The sequence below is a fragment of the Apus apus genome, chromosome 2 (assembly GCF_020740795.1).
Source record: "Apus apus isolate bApuApu2 chromosome 2, bApuApu2.pri.cur, whole genome shotgun sequence".
In the NCBI taxonomy this organism is placed as follows: Eukaryota; Metazoa; Chordata; class Aves; order Apodiformes; family Apodidae; genus Apus; species Apus apus.
In genome coordinates, this window is record NC_067283.1 from 121,501,725 (window position 1) to 121,523,933 (window position 22,209).

The window sequence follows — 22,209 nt, forward strand, 5'->3', positions numbered from 1 at the left end:
CCAAACTCAAATAAAAAGAAAGTTAAGTAATTCAGAGGACTGTAGGACTGCTCCTATTTAGCAGTGATGTTCCTTGTCATGTAATTATTTTCCCTTGACCTGGATGATGTAAGAAATCCATCATATAAAATTCTTATGGACAAAATCTAAGTAAATTATAGAACTGTTTCTCTTGTAGAAATTTCTTCATGTAATTTATTTAAAATGGACAGATACAATGGAAGTGTTTATTCAGAATCTGTGGGAATGTCTTTTCAGTGTTGCTTTCTTCCTTGCAGGTTTCAAGGCAGCCTTCAAGGCAGCCTTCTCCTGTCATTCCTGCTCTTCAGAACAAAGCAATAAGAAAACAAGAAAGGATTCCCTCTGCTGAGAGCCATATCTCTTCTGCACAAGTATGATTTTTGTAGTTGACTTTCCCTGATTTATTAAAGGCAGTGCAGTGCATGAAATCCTACCAGATTTTAAATGTTTGCCAGTTATTAGTGGAATACCACAAATAGCTGGAGACAGTCTTTATATTGCCCAGTCTTGTCACTCTGAAATTTAATGTTCAATTTTATTCAAGGTATTGAAGAGATTTTGGGGGGATGTTTGTTTATATTTTTTTTTCTGCATGTGCATTTTCTGTAGGTATGAGCACACTGTTTTTGAGTGTAGAAACTGTCCAGCCTACCAAAGGTCTAGAGATCTCAAGGCTTAGGATAAGAAAGTTTACATCTAATCTAGCAGCTCATTGTGTTTACTCTGAGGAGAACTTGGCTCAGACATGAAGTTTAATGTTGATTCCTAGTAATGGATATTGTGATTTTATTTTTATGTTTTTGAAGATACTAAAGGATTATAACTGGTAATGCCCTTCACTTTTTCTTCTTTGCATCATGAATCACTTACAGTAAGACCACTCATTTATTTCACTTGATTTAATGTTTCTTGGAACAATTCTTAAAAAAAGATAAAATTATCCCATGAACAGCAGATTAAATAATCTTCTAGTAAACTTGCTTGCCTGCTAGGTTCAGGCCACAGACTAAAATCAGTAAGATACTAAGTCATTAAGACTCTTACTTGGAAAATAAGAAATCTATGAAACTGTCCTGCCTTGTGGAGGAATGCTGTCCTGACCACAAAAAACAGCTTAGACCCAAAGTAAGTCAAAAAAGTCAATGTAAGTACATACTAAATATACACGTTCAAGTTCAAACTCTTGAACACGTAAGCAAGTCTGCGCTGAGCAGACAGATCCCACACTTTGAGTCAGGAAACAGAAATGAGGCTTTGTGCTTGCTGGTAGCACCTCAGTTCCTTTCCTATGCCCCTGGAGCTCTTGAGAGCTGTGTAGATTTGCTAATTTCAAAATGAGGCTATTTACTGGCATTGCCCACTTGCTGGTTATTTCACAGCTTTTCCTTTTGTGAGTGGAGTGAAACTGTTGAAGTTGGAATGTTTTGTGCTGTGTGGGGGTTCTGGTCCTTGTGCTTTCTCAAAATACAAGCTCTGACCCTAATGTCTAGTGTATGAAATACTGTGGTTAAGAGTTGAAAGCAAATTAAAGACAAAAATAGTTAACATAAGCAAAAGCATTTTTCTGTGACCTGAAAAGCATTAACAAAACTGTTCCTGTCCAAAATCCTACTTTATTCAGCATCTGTGGGAATGTCTTTTCAGTGTTGCTTTCTTCCTTGCAGTTTTCAAGGCAGCCTTCAAGGCAGCCTTCTCCTGTCATTCCTGCTCTTCAGAACAAAGTAATAAGAAGAGAAGAAAGAATTCCCTCTGCTGAGAGCCATATCTCTTCTGCACAAGTATGATTTTTGTAGTTGACTTTCCCTGATTTATTAAAGGCAGTGCAGTGCATGAAATCCTACCAGATTTTAAATGTTTACCAGTTATTAGTGGAATACCACAAATAGCTGGAGACAGTCTTTATATTGCCCAGTCTTGTCGCTCTGAAATTTAATGTTCAATTTTATTCAAGGTATTGAAGAGATTTTGGGGGGATGTTTGTTTATATTTTTTTTCTGCATGTGCATTTTCTGTAGGTATGAGCACACTGTTTTTGAGTGTAGAAACTGTCCAGCCTACCAAAGGTCTAGAGATCTCAAGGCTTAGGATAAGAAAGTTTACATCTAATCTAGCAGCTCATTGTGTTTACTCTGAGGAGAACTTGGCTCAGACATGAAGTTTAATGTTGATTCCTAGCAATGGATATTGTGATTTTATTTTTGTTTTTGAAGATACTAAAGGATTATAACTGGTAATGCCCTTCACTTTCTTCTTTGCATCATGAATCACTTACAGTAAGACCACTCATTTATTTCACTTGATTTAATGTTTCTTGGGACATTTCTTAAAAAAAGATAAAATTATCCCATGAAGAGCAAGGTAATCTTAAAGATTATCCTTTAATCTTAAATATTAAATAATCTTCTAGGATATTTTAATCTCAGGCTATGCTTCTGATTTTTAATTGGAAAGGTTTTTTTTACCAACTGTCTATGTGAACTGGGCTAGCAATTTAAAAAATGAATTTGCCATGAAAATGGTAATTTAGCAAAATAAGTTCTAGTGCAGCTTCAGAAAATGTTTTAGGTAAGACTTGAAACCTTATATAAAACTGTTAATGTCTCTGAATGTTAGGAATGCTCTGGAGGAAGGTTTATTTCTGTGCCTTTGCAGTACTGGTGGAGCTTTGTCTAGATCACTGAAGAGTGCATTAGTGGTATTGTCATAGTAAGATGGATTATGTGTTTAAAGATCAGATTTAAGAAACCTTAGACGTTAACAACCTGCAAAGTTACTATTCTGTCTTCCAGTGATAGTGGTAGATAACATAAATTGGACTCAAATAGGGAAATAAAATTTACTTACGTCTGCTGTATTTTCTTCCTTTAACATGTTATCATTTCGTATTCATTATGATCACCAGGATCCTCCAGAATCAAGGGCTCCTTCTCCACCTGTCCCTGCTATAAGAAATCAGTTGCGTGCAGTCGGTAGGTATTGCCTTTACTGCAGGCTCACTTTCTGTTACTAGGAAATTATTCTCAGTTACAGTTCAAGGTACAGTAGGAGGAAGTGCAATGAAACTGGTGAAGGGTCTGGAGCACAGGTCTTAGGAGGAGCATCTGAGGGAACTGGGGTTGTTTAGTGTGGAGAAAAGAGGCTGAGGGGAGACCTTATTGCTCTCCACAGCTACCTGTAGCAAGGTGGGGTTGGTCTCTTCTCCCAGGTGACAAGCAATAGGAGAAGAGGAAATGGCCTCACGTAGTGCCAAGTTTAGACTGGATATTAGGAAAAATTTCTTCCCCAAAAGGCTTGTTGGGCATTGGAACAGGCTGCGCAGGGAAGTGGTTGCTCCCTGGAGGTATTTAAAAGATGTGTAGATGTGATGCTTAGGGACATAGTTTAGTGGTGGACTTGGCAGTGTGCTGGGTTCACGGTTCCACTTGATGGTCCTAAAGGTCTTTTCCAGCCAAAATTATTCCAATTCTCTTTCTTGCCTGCAAAGGAATAGTCCTTAAAAGGTTGAATTCTATGTGGATATTTTCTCTGTCTTAGTATTATCAATGTATTATGGTATGTCTGAAGTATTAGTACACAACAAAAGTGCACTTATTATGTGTCTTCATTAAGGAGTATTTTTTCCTAAAAATCCTGCTAACGGAATAGTCTGCATGGGAAGTGCAAGATCATTTAGTCAGGACAGTGGTGACCACTGTGACCAGAAGATTGCAAAGTGGGAGGGTTTTGGATTGGTTGAGTAATGAATTAGACCAACAGTGTGTACAGCATTGCAGTCCTAACTTGTAAATTCTACTTTCCTTTGTTAATCTACCTAGTCCTCTGCTCATTCCTCTTGGCTTTCAGTGGTGGTTTTAAAATTCAGATATGCTGGGAGGATATCCTCTGCTGTTTGTATGTTAGTTACCTTGGCAATATGTGGGTGGAAAGCAGTCTCTTTTCTTCTGATTCTTTTTTTAAGTGTGAGTGGAATGTAACAGTAAATGATGTCCTACAAATGCTAACTCCCAGCAGTCAGTACCTGTGTCTATTCTGGGGGGTTATGGATCTTCCCCTAAACAGAAGGCAGAGTGTTTTTTAATGCATCTCTTGGAAATCGATTGACGCAGACCATTTCTCATGAGAGAAATAAAGGTATATGAATTAAATCTTGTGTTTGAGGATTTAAGCTAGTAAAACTTGCTTGCCTGCTAGGTTCAGGCCACAGACTAAAATCAGTAAGATACTAAGTCATTAAGTGTCTTAGTTGGAAAATAAGAAATCTATGAAGCTGTCCTACCTTGTGGAGGAATGCTGTCCTGACCACAAAAAACAGCTTAGACCCAAAGAAAGTCTAAAAAGTCAAGGTAAGTACATACTAAAAATACACGTTGAAGTTCAAACTCTGCACTGAGCAGACAGATCCCACACTTTGAGTCAGGAAACAGAAATGAGGCTTTGTGCTTGCTGGTAGCACCTCAGTTCCTTTCCTATGCCCCTGGAGCTCTTGAGAGCTGTGTAGATTTGCTAATTTCAAAATGAGGCTATTTACTGGCATTGCCCACTTGCTGGTTATTTCACAGCTTTTCCTTTTGTGAGTGGAGTGAAACTGTTGAAGTTGGAATGTTTTGTCCTGTGTGGGGGTTCTGGTCCTTGTGCTTTCTCAAAATACAAGCTCTGACCCTAATGTCTAGTGTATGAAATACTGTGGTTCCTGTGTTTGTATAATCCTTCTTTCAATTAACAGTGATCTCTTCCTTTTTTTGTTTTCTGCTTTGCATTTATCGGGTAGGCAGAGAAGAGTCTACAACACCCTTCAATTTTAAATGGTTTGTGTTAAATTCCAGGGGAAAAAAGGAATGTGGTAAATGACTTACTAGAGATGAGGAAGCGGCTCCATAGTGAAGAGAGGCAACTGCAGAAACAGTCACAAAATGCAGTCACTGGTGATGAGGTACCAATTACACGGTAAGAATTTAACCTCCAGCTTTACAAGACAGATTTTGCACAGGAACTCAAAGCTACTGTGTATTAGTAGCTGGTAATAGTGTAGTTGGCTAATACACAGGAGAGAAATGAAAGTGTAAAAATTGAACTTGTATATAAAATTGTATTTGTTTTTTCTAATGTGTATAGTTTATTTGCAATAATTGTACTGAAGTTTAGAATGACTCTACTGGTAAGGTCAGAAGTTGCAATATTCTGTCTTGGAGAGTGGTCTAAACCAGATGCCTAAGCCAGAATTGTATCTCATTACCTTTTTTCCTAGGGCATGATTTGTGCCTGTAAACTGCAGGACTACTGCTGCTGAGTATGTTAATGAATAGCATACTGCTGTGGAATTTTCTTCTTATTGAAAACCATACCCTTTTTATTTCCAAAAATTGATCTACTTCCAAAAATGTAGTGGTTAATCATACCAGTTAGTTGGAAAAGACTCATCAGATAATCAGTCTTAGTTCCACTCCATGAAGTATGAGGGTTTTTTTTATTTTAAGTAGATTACCTCTTTTTATAACACAATAAGCAATGTTACTGCTTTCAAATTTATTTTCCTGTTTTAATAATGGCTTTATTTAAGGATAGGAGATGTGAGCTTGATCAGTATTGGATGTCCATCCAACTCATTAATATGCCAGTGCTAAATTATATTCTGCTTGTTTTACAAACATGTCAAGTGGGAGGAGAGAGAAGAATCCAAAGGACGTATTTGAGATGGGCAGGCTGCAGGCTCCAGTAAGGCCACCTTCAGCAAAGGAAGCACAAGCTCCTGTCAATATACAGAATATCTGGGAATTTAATGAACTTAAATACAAAGGCAGGTATTGATGAAGAAAGGTAGTGAAATGTCTGTTCTTTCCCTCCATCTGTCACACCACTCAGGATTTAAAGACAAAAATCAGGTTCTTCACAGCTACTGCCCAAACACATCACCCTCTGCAGGCAGCATTTGGGATGTGTGTCCTTCTCTCTGTGTGGCCAATTCTACAAGTGCATGCAATTCCCAGCACTGTGAGGCTGAGTTACCACTCTGACCACTCACCCAGCATCCAGTCCTTGCTACTTAAACTTCTTATGCATTTGATATTATGATCTTACTGAAAGTAGAGTAAATTTGATAAGATTCTGTGTAACGTTCTGTTTCTCCTTTACCAGAAAATATATTTTTAATATAGTAAAATTGTAAGATCGTTGCTAAAGTGACTCATCCTCTTGGCCATTATCACTATTATTTCTAATATTTTATGACTTTTTATCTGCAGCTAGTTCTTTAATTATTTTTTTTGTCATAAACGTTGGTTAATAAGTTTCATCTCTTTGCTCTAGATTCTGAAACACGTATAGGCTTGAGACACATGTATCCTGATCCTCCAAAAGATGACCAGACTCTAGAGATTCAACAGCAGGCACTGTTGAGGGAGCAGAAGAGGAAACTTGACAGACTGAGAATGAGAAGAGAAACAGAAGGTGAGGAATGAACAGTCCAAGACAATTGCTATTATTTTTATTTGTTGTGTATTTGATAGGAATTAAAAAGCACAAGCCCTAGAATTACTGTGACTGTTTCTGCTTGGCTTCCTGAAAGTAATTTAACTAGTGCTTCATGCTTCAGAGAAATCAAAGAGAAAATAGTTTGGTTACTGTTTCTGAAAGAAAACTACAGAACAGTAAAACTCTTCAGCTGTTTTGTGATAAATGCATTAGCAGGTAGGTTCCTTGTGACATTTCTTGTGAGGGCTTGACATGCTCAGTGTTCTTAGAAATAAAATAAAACCAGGTTTTGTATGATTTCTCTGATTCTACTCAAGAATGTCTCTTGACATAAGGAAGCTGAAATAAACACTGCATTCAAATGTTATAACACTGTTCACTACGATGTGGGTAACTTTTTAAAGAACTAATGCATAGTGGTCTTAATTTTGTTAATAATGTGCTAATAAAACTTAGTATGTTTTAGTATTAACTGTTTTAATGTCAATACTATTGTTTTGTCCCGTCTCTGTGGTTCTTATTGATCAAGATGATTCTGCTTCTGGCTGTAGTCCACAAACCATGGAAGGGGTAAGAAGAAAACCGTTTGTTTTTTTTTTTTTTATTATATTACTTTGCCTTTTTCAAGTGTGAGAAATACTGTGTCTTTCACAGATTTGGAGAAAGGAGTTACACTGAAATTAAAAAGACAGCAAGCTTATTCAGTTCTCTTGCTTGTCAATAAAATGACTAACAGCTTCTTTAAACTTGACTTACAAGTTGTTTGTATAGAGGTAGTTTGATTCTATAACTCCTTTCTTTTTATATTAACGGTTACTTATTTTATAGTCATATGATGTTAGATTGCTGCTGGGGGGTGGAATTAGCAGAAAAAGCCAAGCCAGGGGCAGTTGCTCTGCATTCAGGTGGCTTAGGTGAAGCACACAGCAGGCAACAGTTACAATCATTGTCTGAAATAGGACATTTATTTTCTGACTTGGGGTAAAGAGTGAAGGGAAGTGCTATCAAATTGGAATTGTGCACTAACCCAAACTACAGAATCACTGAGTTCATTTTGTCTCATGAGAACATGAAAGTATACAAAACCAAATGAAGAACTCTGCAAGAGCAAAGCCATTAGCCTCAAAGATAACACTGTAACTATGTGCAGAAATAATTTATTTTTTTAAATCACCTTAATGCATTTTATAGTTGTAATTTGTTGCCTGAAATTCATCTTCAGAGCAATGATTTGCAGTAAAAGATTTGTTTTCTCTTGTTTTCTTTCTTCTAATAGTTTCTATGGCTTTGATTTCAGAGTGGTTTTCAACATAAATTATTAAATAGTAGAATTTTTGTAACAAATGGTTGCAACTATGCAGTGAACTACAAGTGTTACTCTTAGTGCTTCTTGTTACCGTGAAGAAATTTGTTATTTTAATGCTTTAGTATCAAAAATTGTATGTGGTAGGATACATGAAACGTAAGGAATAGTTTTTCAGTGGATCAGTGCTTCATCCAACTTTAGGATCCAAGCTCACTTCTAGAGCTGGCTGACCTGAAACTCAAGCAGAGTGACAAGGATAGAATTCCTGATGGAAATGTCTGTGATACACAAGTTACCGTAACAGCTGCCATGTGTAGGCGACTTCAGCAAATGTGATTAGTACAGAAAAGTAAAAAATCCCTAATGCTTAAAGAGAACATGAGGTATTTAAACATGTAAATTTTTTATATAGCCATAAAGTGAAGACCCTGTAGAGCTGCTGTTTGCCTTGCAGAAGTTTGGCAATGAGTTTACATTAATTATAAATTGGCCTCAGAAAGATGTTGGGGCATCTGAATTTGTATGTTTTCTGTTTCCCTTTTGCAGCTCAGGAATGAATCTGTTGAATGCTTGAAAAATTCACTGTTGGAATCGGATAGTGCTTTTATTGGTGAGTTTATGCCTCCCCTAAGCATGTTCTGAGTGTACAAACATGTTTAAATCTAACGATGTGTCTCCAAAATTATTATTGCTGTTTTAAAAGTTGCAGTGGGTGTAGCCATGGGCATTGTTTTAAAGTGTTAGAAAATTATGCCTCCAAATTAAAATGCAGATCTTCATGGAATTATACTCTAATCTATTGGAAAGTTTACACCTATAATTTAATGATGCTGCTCACTTGCCTTATACCACTTCATATTTTTTAATGAGAAAGCATCTGTCTATGCTTGTTGTACTCTGACTGGGATGTTAGCCTTGTCAGGGAGCTTTTTTTGACATCTACTCAGCTTTGTTCAGCAAATGTGTGGCAATGGTAGAATATGCAGTGCTCTTCTATTGTTCTGCAGCAAATAGAATTATTTATTAGCAACCACATCTTACAATTAGGAGGTGTCCCTACTGAAACATAAATGTTGGGCAGCCAGCAGTTTTCATTTTTATTATGTTTTTCAAGCATTCTTGATTTCAAGTATGATTATATGGGTATAAACTAGTGATTCATTCTTAAGTACTCACTTTTCTATTGTTCATACATCACTTTACATACCTTGCAACATCATACTTGTAAGCACTTCTAAATCATCTAAACTAGATTACTTTTTGTTTTCTTAAAATTTTTATATAGGGGACTATGTCTCACTTTGTTTTATGTCTCTTTGCTCAGCCTTTAAATGCGTGTAGGTAAAAGTGCTGTTTCAGATGTGTTTTGTTTCCAGTTACTAGGAATAATAAGGCTAAAACTTCTTAAAAAAAAACCAAACAACTAGCTCAGGCGTTTATTCATTATTTTCTGTTAGTAAGCATTGCAGCACCCTGAAATCCTCTTCAATCATCTATAGGAAATAATCTCACAAGGTTTTATTCTTTGCTGTAGGGGAGATGCAGTAGATTCCTGCAAGTGCTTTTTAATGAAACTAGATATGTTTCCATATACCATGATTGTTATCTCTGGCTTTGGTTAAAAGGATAATTTTTCACTTGAAATGTACTTGAGTTTATTCTGTTAATGTGCAAATCCTGGGGGACAAGATAGAATCTGGCACTGGGAAGGGCACAGGACAGGGCTTTCAGGTTTGTTCAGTAAATCTGGTACTCAGTGTAGTCTGCAATACCTTCTTATTCAGGTTAGGAAATAGTATTTATTATTTACAGGCCAAATGAGGAAAGGATGCAGCTTTATGAAAGTCCATCAGTCTAGAGCCTGGCCTGGCCAAATACCCTGTCTGTAAGGGTGGCCAGGATGGGCACATGGGGAAGAGTATGAGGAGGAGGGCAGGGGCACGGGAACACTACCGGAGCTTTTCAGCCTCTGCTGACTTGTAGCTCAGAACCTTCCTGACTCAAATGCTTTCTGTTTGCATCTGATAAGCTGGGTCTCAATAGGTTCTATTTCGTGAGTCAGAATCAGCGTTTTTTAATCCCTCTAGCTGTTTACCATCAGCACTGTTGTGTGGATAAATTTCTTGTTTGAAGTATCTCCTTTCATCTGCCCTGAATTTGCCATCTGTGTCACAGGGTGCTTGGTTTTATTCATCACTTTCACAAGGTTCATGGTATTTATAGTCCTTTCTCCTGTTACCTTCTTCCCCTCCAACTGATTCTTGCAGCTTACTGAGGTGATGGAGTTAGCTTATCATACTATTTGCTCTCAATATTTTTTCCTTTTTTTTTTTCTTTTTTTTTTTTCCCCCACATTATTTATGACTGTGTTGAAAAACATGTTCCTCAATACTGAGCTGTGGGCACTAACTAAAACTTTGTTACCTTTGCATAATTTGGGCTTTATAAATAGCTATTAAAATTCTGAATATGACTCTGATGGCTTACATCCCTGAAATGAAAAATAAAAATTCCCATTATCTGTGGGCTGCCTTCTCTGTGAACTGTGCTGCTCACATTGTCTGAGGGTCTTTTGTGAAATAGTTGTGGTGTATTTTAACAATGTTTTTCATTTCCTAAGAAGAACATAACACTACCCTCTAGGGGTTTTGGGTTGTGGGGTTTTTTTTTGTCATGGATTTAAAATCTAGCTCAATATTGTAATAGATGTCAGCATTACAAATGAAATTGTCTTTATCTCCTAGGGCTCAGAAACTTGAGTCAGCTGGGAATAAAGAGGCTTATCAATTTCTTTGTCTCTTTTTTCCTCACTTGAAACCCTAGAATTCATTAGTGTTAATGCAGTGATTTGAAAGCACATCTACATAGAATGATACGTGCTTAAAGGAACAGGTAGCATCTTGCACTGATGAAACCCTAAAGGTGTAAATAAATTCTTCTGTAGCTTGTCCTTTGTTTCTCTTGTGATAAATTCACGTGATTAAACAATTTGTTTTGTATGCTGAGTAATAGCACTTCATAATATAATGAAGTGTTCAGATTACCTTGTAACTAGAATTCTGAGGAGTGGATTGTTATCCATACACCATTTCAAAATTATGCCTTGATTTTTATTTTTTTTTTCTTGGAACATTTGTGATGGGAGCCTGAGTACCTTTGGGGACACAGAGGGAGGGAAAGTGGAGAGGATAGTAAAATTTCAATTTCTAGGGAAAAAAACCAACTGAATATATTAAATAATTAAAATAATCTGTCTTGGATTCTTTGAACTTCCTCAATATTGATATCAATCAAATTTATTTTTCAGTATGAAGTATTTCAATTTTCAACTGAAACAATTGTTGCTTTTAGAATTTCAGTTGAAGATCTTTGAAACTCATGAATATGATACAAAATAGTTAAAATTTATTTTGATATGGCTAGGAAATGAAAAACCATTCTTTCCACAGTCATGGTTTATTTACAGCGTCACAGTATGTCCGTTAGTAAACCAAATAATTTCAGACAAATGTTGTACAATTTTTCAGTACTGTGTTTATTATATATATATTTACACAATTTTATCTTTCTTACCTCTTTTTTCTTTTTAAACTTAGTATGTCATACTAGAATAAGAGCCTTTCCAAAAGGTTTCTTTGTTGTCACAAAGAATAATTGGTGGTAATGGTTTCTCTGTTGGTTTTGTTGAGCAGAGTCCTTTCTTTTTCTGGGAGGCTCTGTTCTTGGAGCTACTAGAGGGACTGAACGAAAACACAGAGCCCACTGTCCACACCAAGCAGTGGCAAAGCCATCAACCAGCATCCGAGCAGTGGGTACTGGTCCCAGAGAGAAAAAAATGTAACTGTTTGAAACAGTTTGTATTTGAAGTAGTTTCCAGAACTAGCAAAGTAAGGGCAAAAAAGTGTGAAGCAGAGACATCACTTTAGGGTTCATTTATAATCTAAAAATAGATTAAACTGCCCCCACTGTAATGTGATGGAGGTATGATCAAAAATGTACTTATTACTGTCTTAATGGATTCCAACACTTCATTGCACGAAAAGGTGTAAGATATGACTAAGGATATGTGCTTAAGGCATTGCTTATGTTCTCATATTCCATGAAACATTAGTATATATTCTGGGTGCTGAGGCACTGGAACAGGTGGCCCAGGGAGGCCGTGGAAGCCCCATCCCTGGAAGTGTTCAAGGCCAGGTTGGATGGGGCTCTGAGCAACCTGATCTAGTGGGAGGTGTCCCTGCCCATGCAGGGGGGTTGGAACTAGATGATCTTTAATGTCCCTTCCAACCCAAACCATTCTGTGATTCTGTGATCATTTATTACATGATTGTATCTTTTTATGCTTCCAATTTGCCTCGTGTTCTGTCTTTCAAGCAGAGATACTATACTCATTTGAGTCCTGGATTTCTTTAAAGATCTAGATATAAACAAGATATGGTGAAGTGAGGTAGGTGGTGGATTTTTAGTGTGAAGTGCCTTATCCTCTAGATACGAGAGATCTCATCATGTATCTCAAGGTATTCCTTACCTTTGTTTGAAGTTCATCCCTTGTTGCTGTACCTTGTTCTTTTGTCTGCATCTGAATTATCACTGGCTTTATGCAAGATTTTCTAACAAGTACTATTCCTTTGATTCCTGTGATTAAATAAAAGACAATATATTGGCTCATTTCAAAAAACATAAAGTGGTTTGAACACTGTCTAGTTATTTTGATTTCTTTGAAAGTGATTTCACCATTTTTTCCAGATGCTAATGGGGAAGTGTTTCCTGCCTCACGAGAAATCAATTTATCACCACAGCTTCCTCCTTCTGCAAGGGAGAGGAGACGAATGAAGCAGAGAGCTTTGGAGTGTGCTGTATGTATCAGCAGTGGATTAAACGTTAAGGGGGACCACAGACCTAACTTCAGATGGTTCCTGTGGTTCCTTATGGCTGCATTATGTGGGGATACTGAGAGTGTACTTGTGTAGCTATTTGCCCTTTTCAAAAGGATGCTATTTTGAAAGATTTGTGCATGTTTGGATTTGCTGCAGGAGGATGTTCCCCTGGGCCAGACACCGTTGCTGCAGCCTGACAGCTTTTCTTTGCACTCGAGCTTCAGCCTCGACATTGATCAGTTGAAAGGCAAGAATGAAGAACGATTGTGGAGACTGACTGAACAACAGCAGAAATCTGCTCACTTAGGTATGCTCTGGGTAGCAGAGGTGACGCAGTGAATACCAAGTAATTGCAATAATTAAAGGTGTCCCTGCCCGTGCAGGGGGTTGGAACTGGATGATCTTTAAGGTCCCTTCCAACTCAAACCATTTCACAATTCTATGAAATGTCCCTTTTTTAGGAGGCACTTGCTGTGCTGTCTGGGCAATTACAGTGTCAGCATCCTTTTTATAAACTTAAAGAGGGTACAGATGCTGACAGTTTTTCTGATTCTGTTGCTAGGGGTGCCCTTACAAGCACTCTATCCTTTTCTTGTTTGTTTGAACCATCTCACTGTCAGTTTTAAATCACTGAAAAACCCCATTCTTACTAATTTTCTCTATAATCTAAACAAATGCTTTACTGATTTTACTCCACCCAAACTTTTTAGCTATGTGAAGTTTTTTTATTTCTCTGCCCTTGTTTTATCTCACCTCATATAGTGTGAACTATACTTTTTATTTTGCTTGCCTTCTGTTTGTCATTGTCTCCAGAGCTTCAGCCTTTAGCTATGTAAGATTTCTATATGTGTGTATATATGTACACTTATGTCGGTGTATGTTGCTTGTTCTTTGGAGCACATATGTGTCTCTTGGAAATGGAATAAGAGATCCTTTTTGCTCAGTTGTGGTGGTCAGGGCTGCACTGCTGCCTGCACTCCTGTCCCCTCCTCATATCCAGTGACATTTAAAAAGAAAAAAAAAGTGTGAAGCCAAGTGGTTTTCTTCCTTTTCCTTCACAGTTTGATAGAACCCTTGGGCCATTCTCCTGTTTTCCCAACAGCTAGGACTGTCACCTCCACCCTTGGTGACACTGCTGGGAGAAAACAACTCTGTCAAATAAGTAGTTAAGGAACCCTAACTAGTTATCTGTCTTTTATATGACCAGGAGATGGCAATTTACAGGCTTTGATAAATTTTAAGAGGTGATCCTGTTGGCACAGTAAGGAAGCTCTGTTCTTATCAGTTCACTTTCTTTTACGAGACTGATGTGGGAATCCTAGAGCCACTCTAGAATTGTTTTCTTAATTGGAAAATTAGTGCATATTGGAGCCAGGCCTCCTTCTGTTTTCACCCATCCAAAAAAACCATTCCCATCAATGTAGACTTGGTAAGTACTTTGGGTGATGAAGTCTCTGCCAGCCAGCAGCTACTTTTTCCAGCGGACAATATAGGCATGTTCCTAACTGTATAAACAAAAGCAGACTCAGGTACAGAAGAGAGAATTATTACAGCTTTAAGCACATTAGATATGTGGCTGAGACCCTGCTATGGGTGAGAGAGGTTGCCTAAACTGCTTGAGACTTCTTAGGCAATTCCTCTGTGTCTTCAAGTAAAGGAACGCTGGAGATCACCATGATCAGTGGGCAGCAGCCCTGATCCCTGGGAAGTGCAGGCTGACAAGTCAAACACTAGGATTCACTCCAGGGCACTGCAGGAGTTTGTTCTCACCTTGGGGCAGGAGGTTCTGCAGTTCAGGGTGTACTCTGCAGTCACTGTTCAGCAGGAATCTAGACACCATTTCTAAATCAGTATTTCAGACAAAGGAAAGAGGTGTCCTTATCCCCAGCCTCCAGATACAAACTGTGAATTACCAAGTGACAACTCTGAAGAAAATTCTTTATATGGGAACAATTAAGAGTTTTTTTGTGGAGGATACGAAGTGTTGAAATTCTAATTAAGCAAGTTTTGTCCCATAGCTGATCTGTTTTGCTTTCTAAAATCAGCACCAAAGGAGCCTGAAGATGTTGCTAGAAGATGATGACTTACCTCAGTAGGCATTTGACTGACATTGCATTGTTGTTACTAGCTATGCTGGACTGTGATGTACAGACTTGCTCACAATCACACTGTTTTTAACTATGTTAAAATAATTCTCTCCTTCCCAGGTTCTTGCCTGAGTGAGAGACTGTTTTTACAAGAGTGTTTAGCTATAATACTGTCATTTAATGACCTTATTTTTATATGTATTTTCTGTGCTTTTTGCCTTGTCACTATAATAGGAGGCTTCAGGAAAGCAGGAACCTTCTACCAAGTCCATCCAAGGCTGCCTGTATGGGCCCCTCAGGGATCTGGCAGGGGAGGAGCTCTTGGCATTAGAGACCAAAGACTTGGGAGTCTTTAGCTTTTGACTCTAGATGAAGCTGTTTCCCAGAACATCAAAAATGTGTGTTAGGTAGCAAGAAATAGAAGCATTGTTTCTGCATTTCTTGCAGCTGGACAAGCCTGTTCGATATAGCAAATCATTGTGGTAGGATGTGATAAGCTGCTGTCCCCTTTAACATACGTACCTTGCTCTTCTTTGCTTCCAGGTGAGGACATCTCCCTGGGAGAAGCAGATGACCTTTTGAAGCACGCTCCACCCAACGCTGGCAGACGGCCCAGTTCTGTTGACACAGTTGCAACAGAGCCCTGGCTGCGACCAGGAACTTCAGAGACCCTCCAGCAGCTCATGGCTGAGCAGTCAAGCCCAGCAAAGCTCTCGCCTGAAGCCAGGCTGCAGCTCAGCTGGCAGGGCCTCTCCACTGCTCATGGCTGAGGTGGGAACCAGCTGTGCCTTGCAGCAGGAAGGGGCTGTTCAGCACTACAGCCCTGATGGGTCTCTTCCATGGAGGTGGTGAGCAGGGTGTGGAATTTTAAACAGCAATAATAAAGGAACAGGAGGTGCAGTGTAATGTTAGAGCAGGGATGGTTCTTTTTCTGTTACATGATGAGGGAAGTGGAGGAAGAGCTTGGCAGCTTTTGCACTTTTGATTCAAGTTCAGCCTCAGAGCTGGGCTTACCACAAAGATTGTGTGTGTGTGTGAATTTGATATTAAATCAAAGTTAATTTTTAGTTTTGTTTATAGCCAGACTCCTAAAGTAACCTAACTACAGAGATGCATTTTAAGCTTTTTAGCAAAAGAGTAAATAACTTGGAGAAGGGCACTTGCTTTTCATACAGTGATGAGTACTATCCTGCGTGAAAGCTCAGCAAACAGTTTTATGGGAAAAAATACTATTAGCAATTTAACTTAAGTTCCCTAACCTGTTATGTGCTGGATATACAGATATCGTTGCATATATTTAATTTATGGTTCTGATTTAAGACTTAATAAATTATTTTGGTACTAAAATGTGAACGCAGACTTCAGTTTTCTTCAGTTATTTGCTAAACTTCCATTAAGTTACCATCTGAGACTTAAGGCTGTCTGCAAAGAAGGAGGAAACCACATGGCAGGACTGAATACCAGCCTGGAAAGGGCAGTGACATTTACAGAAATTCTTGCAGTGCAAGGAGGGTGGCTTGTTAGGATGACACTCACTCTGCTTCTGTTGGGGGTGTGGGGGGTTAAAGTGATCTTGGTTCAGGTAATAAATTATTATTTGGGGATTCCTTCCTCTAGGAAGTTCAGAATCAAGCAGCTGGGAGGCCTGTACTATATGCTGTAGCCTGGGTCTTGAAGAACACTAAGCCTCCTGCAATGGGGGGCCAGTGCTGTCATACTGAAACTGATGAATGTGAGAAGCCATTTGGCTGATGAGCCAAACACTCATGGTAAAAATATTAGCCTGGTTTGGCACTGCCTCTCTGGGAAGAGGCTAAGGACAACACAATCCTGGAGTAGAGCTCTGCTGTGGCCTTCCAAGGGGGCAGGCAGAAAAGCTTGAAGATAGCATTTTAGTAAATGGAAAGCAATTTTTATTAACTGTTTAGTTTTGCTGCTGCTCAAGGTTTGGCTTCTGTGTGGGAATTCCTAACCACGAGGAAAGGCACAGTCATACCCTTGCTTCACCTTGGTGTTTCAGTGGTTCACTGAACTACAACAGCTAAAGCTCTGCTTGATTCTGAATTTCCTAGAGGAAGGAATGCCCAAATAATAATAATAAGCAGCTAAGAGGAAAACGTTCTGTAATGCAGTGTTAACACCCTCCTGCAGAGCCTCTCATGGTGAAGCCCACTTTACATACCTCATACTTGTATTCCATGTGCCACCTGCCAGCCTTCCCCTTGTTTCTGATCCCTGATGACTCCAGTTACTTCATCAGTTGAACTCAGTGCAATGAATGTATCAACCTCCAGCCCAGATACAGAGCCTGTCTTTTCTTCCTCAGCTGGTGGCCTTAATTTGATTTATTACCTGAACCAAGATCACTTTAACCCCCCCACACCTCCAACAGAAGCAGAGTGAGTGTCATCCTAACAAGCCACCCTCCTCGCACTGCAAGAATTTCTGTAAATGTCACTGCCCCTTCTAGGCTGGTATTCAGTCCTGCCAGTTCCTCCCTGCCTTTTAAGTTGCTTTCTTCCCCTCTGCAGTGACCTGCAACCACTTTTACCCTCACTGCTCAGCAACATTCAGCACAGTCAATTACACACTTCCTTAAAGATGTCCTCCCCTTGGCATCCAGGTCCATCATGTCTCTCTTTTCAAAATCTTTCCTTCACCTTCCTCTGCTTATCCCAAGTTCAGTTGCAGGCAGGGCCTTTCTGCCTGCCTTCCTACTGGTTTTAACTTTATTTAATCTCTATGGTCTCATCTGCAAAATAAATGCAGCAACCCACAGTCCTGAGCTGAGCGAGACCCCAGCTCCTGCTCCCAACCCTGCTTTTCTGATCGTTGTAGACCTGAGCGCTTGGAGAGCTGCAGGTGTCCCAGAGCACACCTACCGCAGTTCTGGCACTGCAAGAACTAAAGAGAGGTACAGAAAAGAGTAATGATGATACAGGAGTTCAGCTCTCCATGAACCAAGACTAAACAGCTATTCAGCCTCTTCCACATAAACAATAAATAAGGGATGAGGTCATGCTATAAAAAAAGTCATTGCTAAGTAGGAGAACACAACACAATGAAGCAGTAAGGTTAAAACCAAACAAAACCAACCCAAATTACCAAACTTTTTAGATAATCTACTTGTACTCACTGCCACTGAATGCTGACTCCTGAACAGTGACATTTAAGAAGGAATGAGGGAGGATGCACAGGTAACAGAGCCATGAATGGCTGTTAAAACAACCCTTGTGTAACAGCATCAGGAACATCTTGGTAATGGTACTAAGAATGTTGTTTGTCACAGGGATGGGAGAGAGGATGACAACAACATGGATGGGACACACTATCCTCTAAGAAGCCTTACTGGTCACTGTCAAACAGACAAGAAAGACCTCACACCTGGCCTAGTACGGTGGTTTAAGATTTAAACATTACACCACAAACTGAAAAATTAAACTACAGCCCAAGAGGAAAGGCTGTACAACTACAAATAATGAGGAAAAAAATCTAAATTCTTCCCTTTCTGACTTTGGTAAATCCAACTTGGTTCTGCTCCACCCCAGGTAACATTATGACAAAACCCCTAGTCATGGGTCATGGCTTTAATTCCCTTCACTGGCTTTTCCATTGAATTGGTTATGCTTATTTTTGGAGTCTGCTGTGAATGGCTACAGGGAAATTGATTCCTCTGTGAAACAAGACTCTCTCATCCACCTTCTCAGTATTCATACTTCTCTCCTTTGCTAGTTTTAAGTTTTGTTAGGAAACACCAGAGAACAATCCAATTCCACTAGGACTTATAAAATTGAAGACACTGACAAGGCTCAGCTGACTGATGCATTCTGAGTCAGCAGTCAGAGCAACTGTAATCCCAGCCTTTCATAGAATCAGTAAGGTTGGAAAAGACCTGCAAGATCATCAAGTCCAACCATCAACCTTACACACCCACAACCACTAAACCATCTCCTGAAGCACCACGTCTACCCATTTTTTTAAACACATCCAGGGACAGTGCCTCCATCTCCCTGAGCAGCCTGTTCCAATCCTCATCACTGTTTCTGTGAAGAAATTTTTCCTGCTATCCAATCTGAACCTCCCCTGGTGCAACTTGACCCCATTTCCTCTTGTCCTAGTCACTAGGGAGAAGAGGCCAACACCAACCTCACTACAACCTCTTCTCAGGTAGCTGTAGAGTGATGTGGTCTCCCCTCAGCCTCCTCTTCTCCAGGCTGAACAGCCCCAGCTCCTTCAGCCTCTCCTCAAAAGACCTGTTCTCCAGACCCCAACCAGCTTATTTGCCCTTCTCTGCACCCTCTCCAGCACCTCAGTGTCCTTTCTATCCTGTGGTGCCCAAAACTGCACACACTGCTCAAGGTGCAGCCTCACCAAGTCCAAGTAGAGGGGCAAGATCACCTCCCTGGTCCTGCTGGTCACACTATTCCTGATGCAGGCCAGGATAGTGTTGGCATTCTTGGCCACCTGGGCACACTGCTGGTTCACGTTCAGCCAGCTGTCAATCAGCACCCCCAGGTCCCTCTCTGCTGGGCAGCTCTCCAGCCACTCCTCCCCAAGCCTGTAGCGCCACTGGGGGTTGTTGTGGCCAAAGTGCAGGACTCGACATTTGGCCTTATGGAAACTCATGTAATTGATCTTGACACATTGATTAAGCCTGTCCAGATCCCTCTGCAGAGCCTCCGTACCCTCAAGCAGATCGACACTCCCACCCAACATAGTGTCATCTGCAGACTTACTGAGGGTGCACTCTATCCCCTCATCCAAGTCATCAGCGAAGATGTTAAACAGGAGTGGCCCCAGCACTGAGCCCTGGGGAGCACCACTCATGAGGCCGCCAACTGGATTTAACTGCAGTGACCACAACTCTTTGGATCTGGCCATCCAGCCAGTCCATCCAGCAAAGTGTGCACACGCAAGCCATGAGCAGTTTTCCCTCCCATCCACCCTTACTCCACAGTATTATTTCAGTCTCATTTCAGTCTCCAAAAAGCAAAACGCAGCATTTCAGTTTCTACCTGTGCAGCACTGTAGGGTTCATTTAACTAGTCAACATACACACATTTATCCTGCCGTTTTTTTTTTTTTTTTTTTTAGACTTCTTACCATTTTTTTCATCCTGTATTTGCCTAGCAGGGAGAAGATACATCTTAGTCAACCAGCCAAAAGGCACCCACCTTTCTGCCCCTGGAGGGCTGGGGTTTGTTCCTCTGAAATGAGAGCACACGAGGCAAAGGGAACTGTAAAACAAGTAGCTGTGGATTAGGCTGGTTTTGATTGCACTGATGAAAGAGTTCAAAAACTTTATTGACCTATAACCTGATTAGAATATGCCAGATGAGAACCAAATATTGTACAGAAAGTTGTACAGAATTTTTTTTTTTTTACATAGAAAACTTTACATATCTGTACCATATACATTTTGTCCATCTGGAAAAAATTTCTACATCCATTGTAATACAGAATGCTTGACAATCTTGTCTTTTAACCATCAGAGCACAGTTCACAGTATGAATACATTTCCAATAGATTTAACTGTCCCCAAACCATGCCAGATTTGTTACTTGAATATATTCAACATTAAATTCTGTACATAAGAGTGAAATCTACATCAAACAAAAAACATCTCGACAGCAGACACAACCTAGACTTGTTTGCAGTGATTCAAGTTCCAGTCCTTGAGGGATCATCATTTCAATGGCTCGTTATATTTAAAAGCCCTAAAACAAGTATATTACTGGTAGTTACGTCAATCTCAATATTTCTATCTCTGTTCTTGACAAAAGTCAGCAACACTAACTTCTGGGCTACAACAAAACAAAACAAACAAAAAAAAAAGGAAAAAAAAAGAAAAAAAGAAGAAAAAAGAAAAAGGAAAAAAAAATCACAACCCCAAAAAATAAACTCAAACTTCTAGTGCATTTGGTAAACAATGAAGTGTTGTGGGTTTTCAGCAAATCAATAATACAGAAATAAAACAATTCAGGAAGAACTGTATAGTGTTAAAGAGTTTATATTACAGACCTGCATCTCTGTACATTTTTCACAGAAGGATGATTACCAAGGTCTCAGACAGCCTGAGTGTGCAAAAATCTTAGAATATCAGACATAGTTGCTAGATATCTTTTACCATGAACAATAATCTCCATTTTCTTTTCACTATAAACATTTTATCCTTCAAAATACAGCTCTCCTGAGTTGTACTTCTTGCAGAAGCTCAAACCTTTACATATATAGCTCTTTGGGTACATTTTACGTCCACACCTGCCATAAACATCCGTTGCTTATACTGCTGTCTAGGACAGTAAAGGGTATTGCAGCCCGTGCTGACAAGAGGACTGTGCTAAAAACTGGCTCTGTGCTCAGCATGAGCCAGGCAAGAGAAACAGATAGAGATAATCCATCAGGAAAGGGAGGGACTGGAGTGTTGCAAGCCTTAATTACAGTTGTAAGTATCTGTACCGTTAAGCCCTGGATACACGTTGCCATATAAAGAAACCATTTTTATGGATGTCCAAACAGAATGCCTCAGCTACCCAGTCCTTTTATTTAGCTGAGGAATATAAACTTTTAAAACAGAGCAATACTCAGTCACTATCTGCTACTGCTTGCTTATTCCAGACTCTTGTTCTGGTGGTTGGGATATTTGGAAAACCACACCAATCCGCAAGAAAAACCTTCGTAGGACAGCTCGGAGTTCAGGAATAAGGTCAAACTGCATAATTTCACACAACAGAGGGTAGTAGAATGAGGCATGAGCCTTGAACTGAGGAGAAAACAAACAAAAGTTACTCTATTACGCATCAAAGCACCTCAGTAAGTGTGTTGCAAGTGAAGAATTTTAAATACTCTGCCAAGTCAAGATGAGAAACGCACAAAGTGACAAGCAGAAACATCTTTAGAACTGAAGCCAGCAGTGCTAGAACAAGGCTGAGAGAGCTGTGATGTACTCTGACAGATGCTCACTAGCCACACACAACTCCTTGCTAATGCCTGTTCTTCAAGAGGAAGAATCTTTCTATTTTAGTTTTTTGCTGTACTTGGCCCCTTTCACTTCATATTTCAGCCAAGTTTGGTTAGAAATAGAAGGAGATCCAAATACGGATTTATTTACTGCAGAATTGCTTTGGAGAAGGTCACGGTGATAAACACACAGCACTGGAAGCAGCAACAGCAGTTATTTCATTGAATAAAATATCAGCCACTAATCTTCTTCCTCAGCAGGAGAGGGGTAAAAGCAACACACGTTTCTCAAGGATTTTAGCATCTTTTAAATTTTCTCAGACACTTTTTATTTTATCACTCACTGCAGCCTCACTCTGCATTACTACTGACGGTATCTGTCAAGTGCAGTCTCAATGTGCACTCCCCTCAACGAGGAGCAGCAGCAGTTTTAAAAGTCAAATATATTAGCTATGCATAAAGAACCAGTCTGGAACTACTTCTTACTTGT

At 39.5% G+C, this 22,209-nt stretch overlaps 2 protein-coding genes across 17 annotated transcripts in view; one reads left to right on the forward strand and one right to left on the reverse strand.

Annotated features, from left to right (window-relative positions):
- The window catches only part of CSPP1 (centrosome and spindle pole associated protein 1), a 59,292-nt gene extending 43,180 nt beyond the window's left edge, over nucleotides 1-16,112 (forward strand). For 11 of the 14 annotated variants that reach the window (XM_051609833.1, XM_051609831.1, XM_051609832.1 and 8 more), the window contains 11 exons: nucleotides 279-392; nucleotides 1,686-1,799; nucleotides 2,924-2,990; nucleotides 4,845-4,965; nucleotides 5,676-5,815; nucleotides 6,325-6,465; nucleotides 7,019-7,059; nucleotides 8,342-8,405; nucleotides 12,542-12,651; nucleotides 12,829-12,979; nucleotides 15,303-16,112. In XM_051609833.1, coding sequence (XP_051465793.1) covers nucleotides 279-392; nucleotides 1,686-1,799; nucleotides 2,924-2,990; nucleotides 4,845-4,965; nucleotides 5,676-5,815; nucleotides 6,325-6,465; nucleotides 7,019-7,059; nucleotides 8,342-8,405; nucleotides 12,542-12,651; nucleotides 12,829-12,979; nucleotides 15,303-15,529 — 1,290 coding nt within the window. In that variant the 3' untranslated portion in view covers nucleotides 15,530-16,112. The remainder of the gene's footprint in view (nucleotides 1-278; nucleotides 393-1,685; nucleotides 1,800-2,923; nucleotides 2,991-4,844; nucleotides 4,966-5,675; nucleotides 5,816-6,324; nucleotides 6,466-7,018; nucleotides 7,060-8,341; nucleotides 8,406-12,541; nucleotides 12,652-12,828; nucleotides 12,980-15,302) is intronic. The other 3 variants (XM_051609839.1, XM_051609843.1, XM_051609834.1) reach the window with 2 other exon arrangements.
- ARFGEF1 (ADP ribosylation factor guanine nucleotide exchange factor 1) overlaps nucleotides 1-22,209 on the reverse strand; it is a 235,950-nt gene that overhangs the window by 120,256 nt on the left and 93,485 nt on the right. For 2 of the 3 annotated variants that reach the window (XM_051609823.1, XM_051609825.1), the window contains one exon: nucleotides 20,043-21,522. The exons of the other annotated variant lie outside the window; for it this stretch is intronic. In XM_051609823.1, coding sequence (XP_051465783.1) covers nucleotides 21,358-21,522 — 165 coding nt within the window. In that variant the 3' untranslated portion in view covers nucleotides 20,043-21,357. Of the gene's footprint in view, nucleotides 1-20,042; nucleotides 21,523-22,209 lie in introns of those variants that run through there. 3 annotated transcript variants of the gene reach the window in all.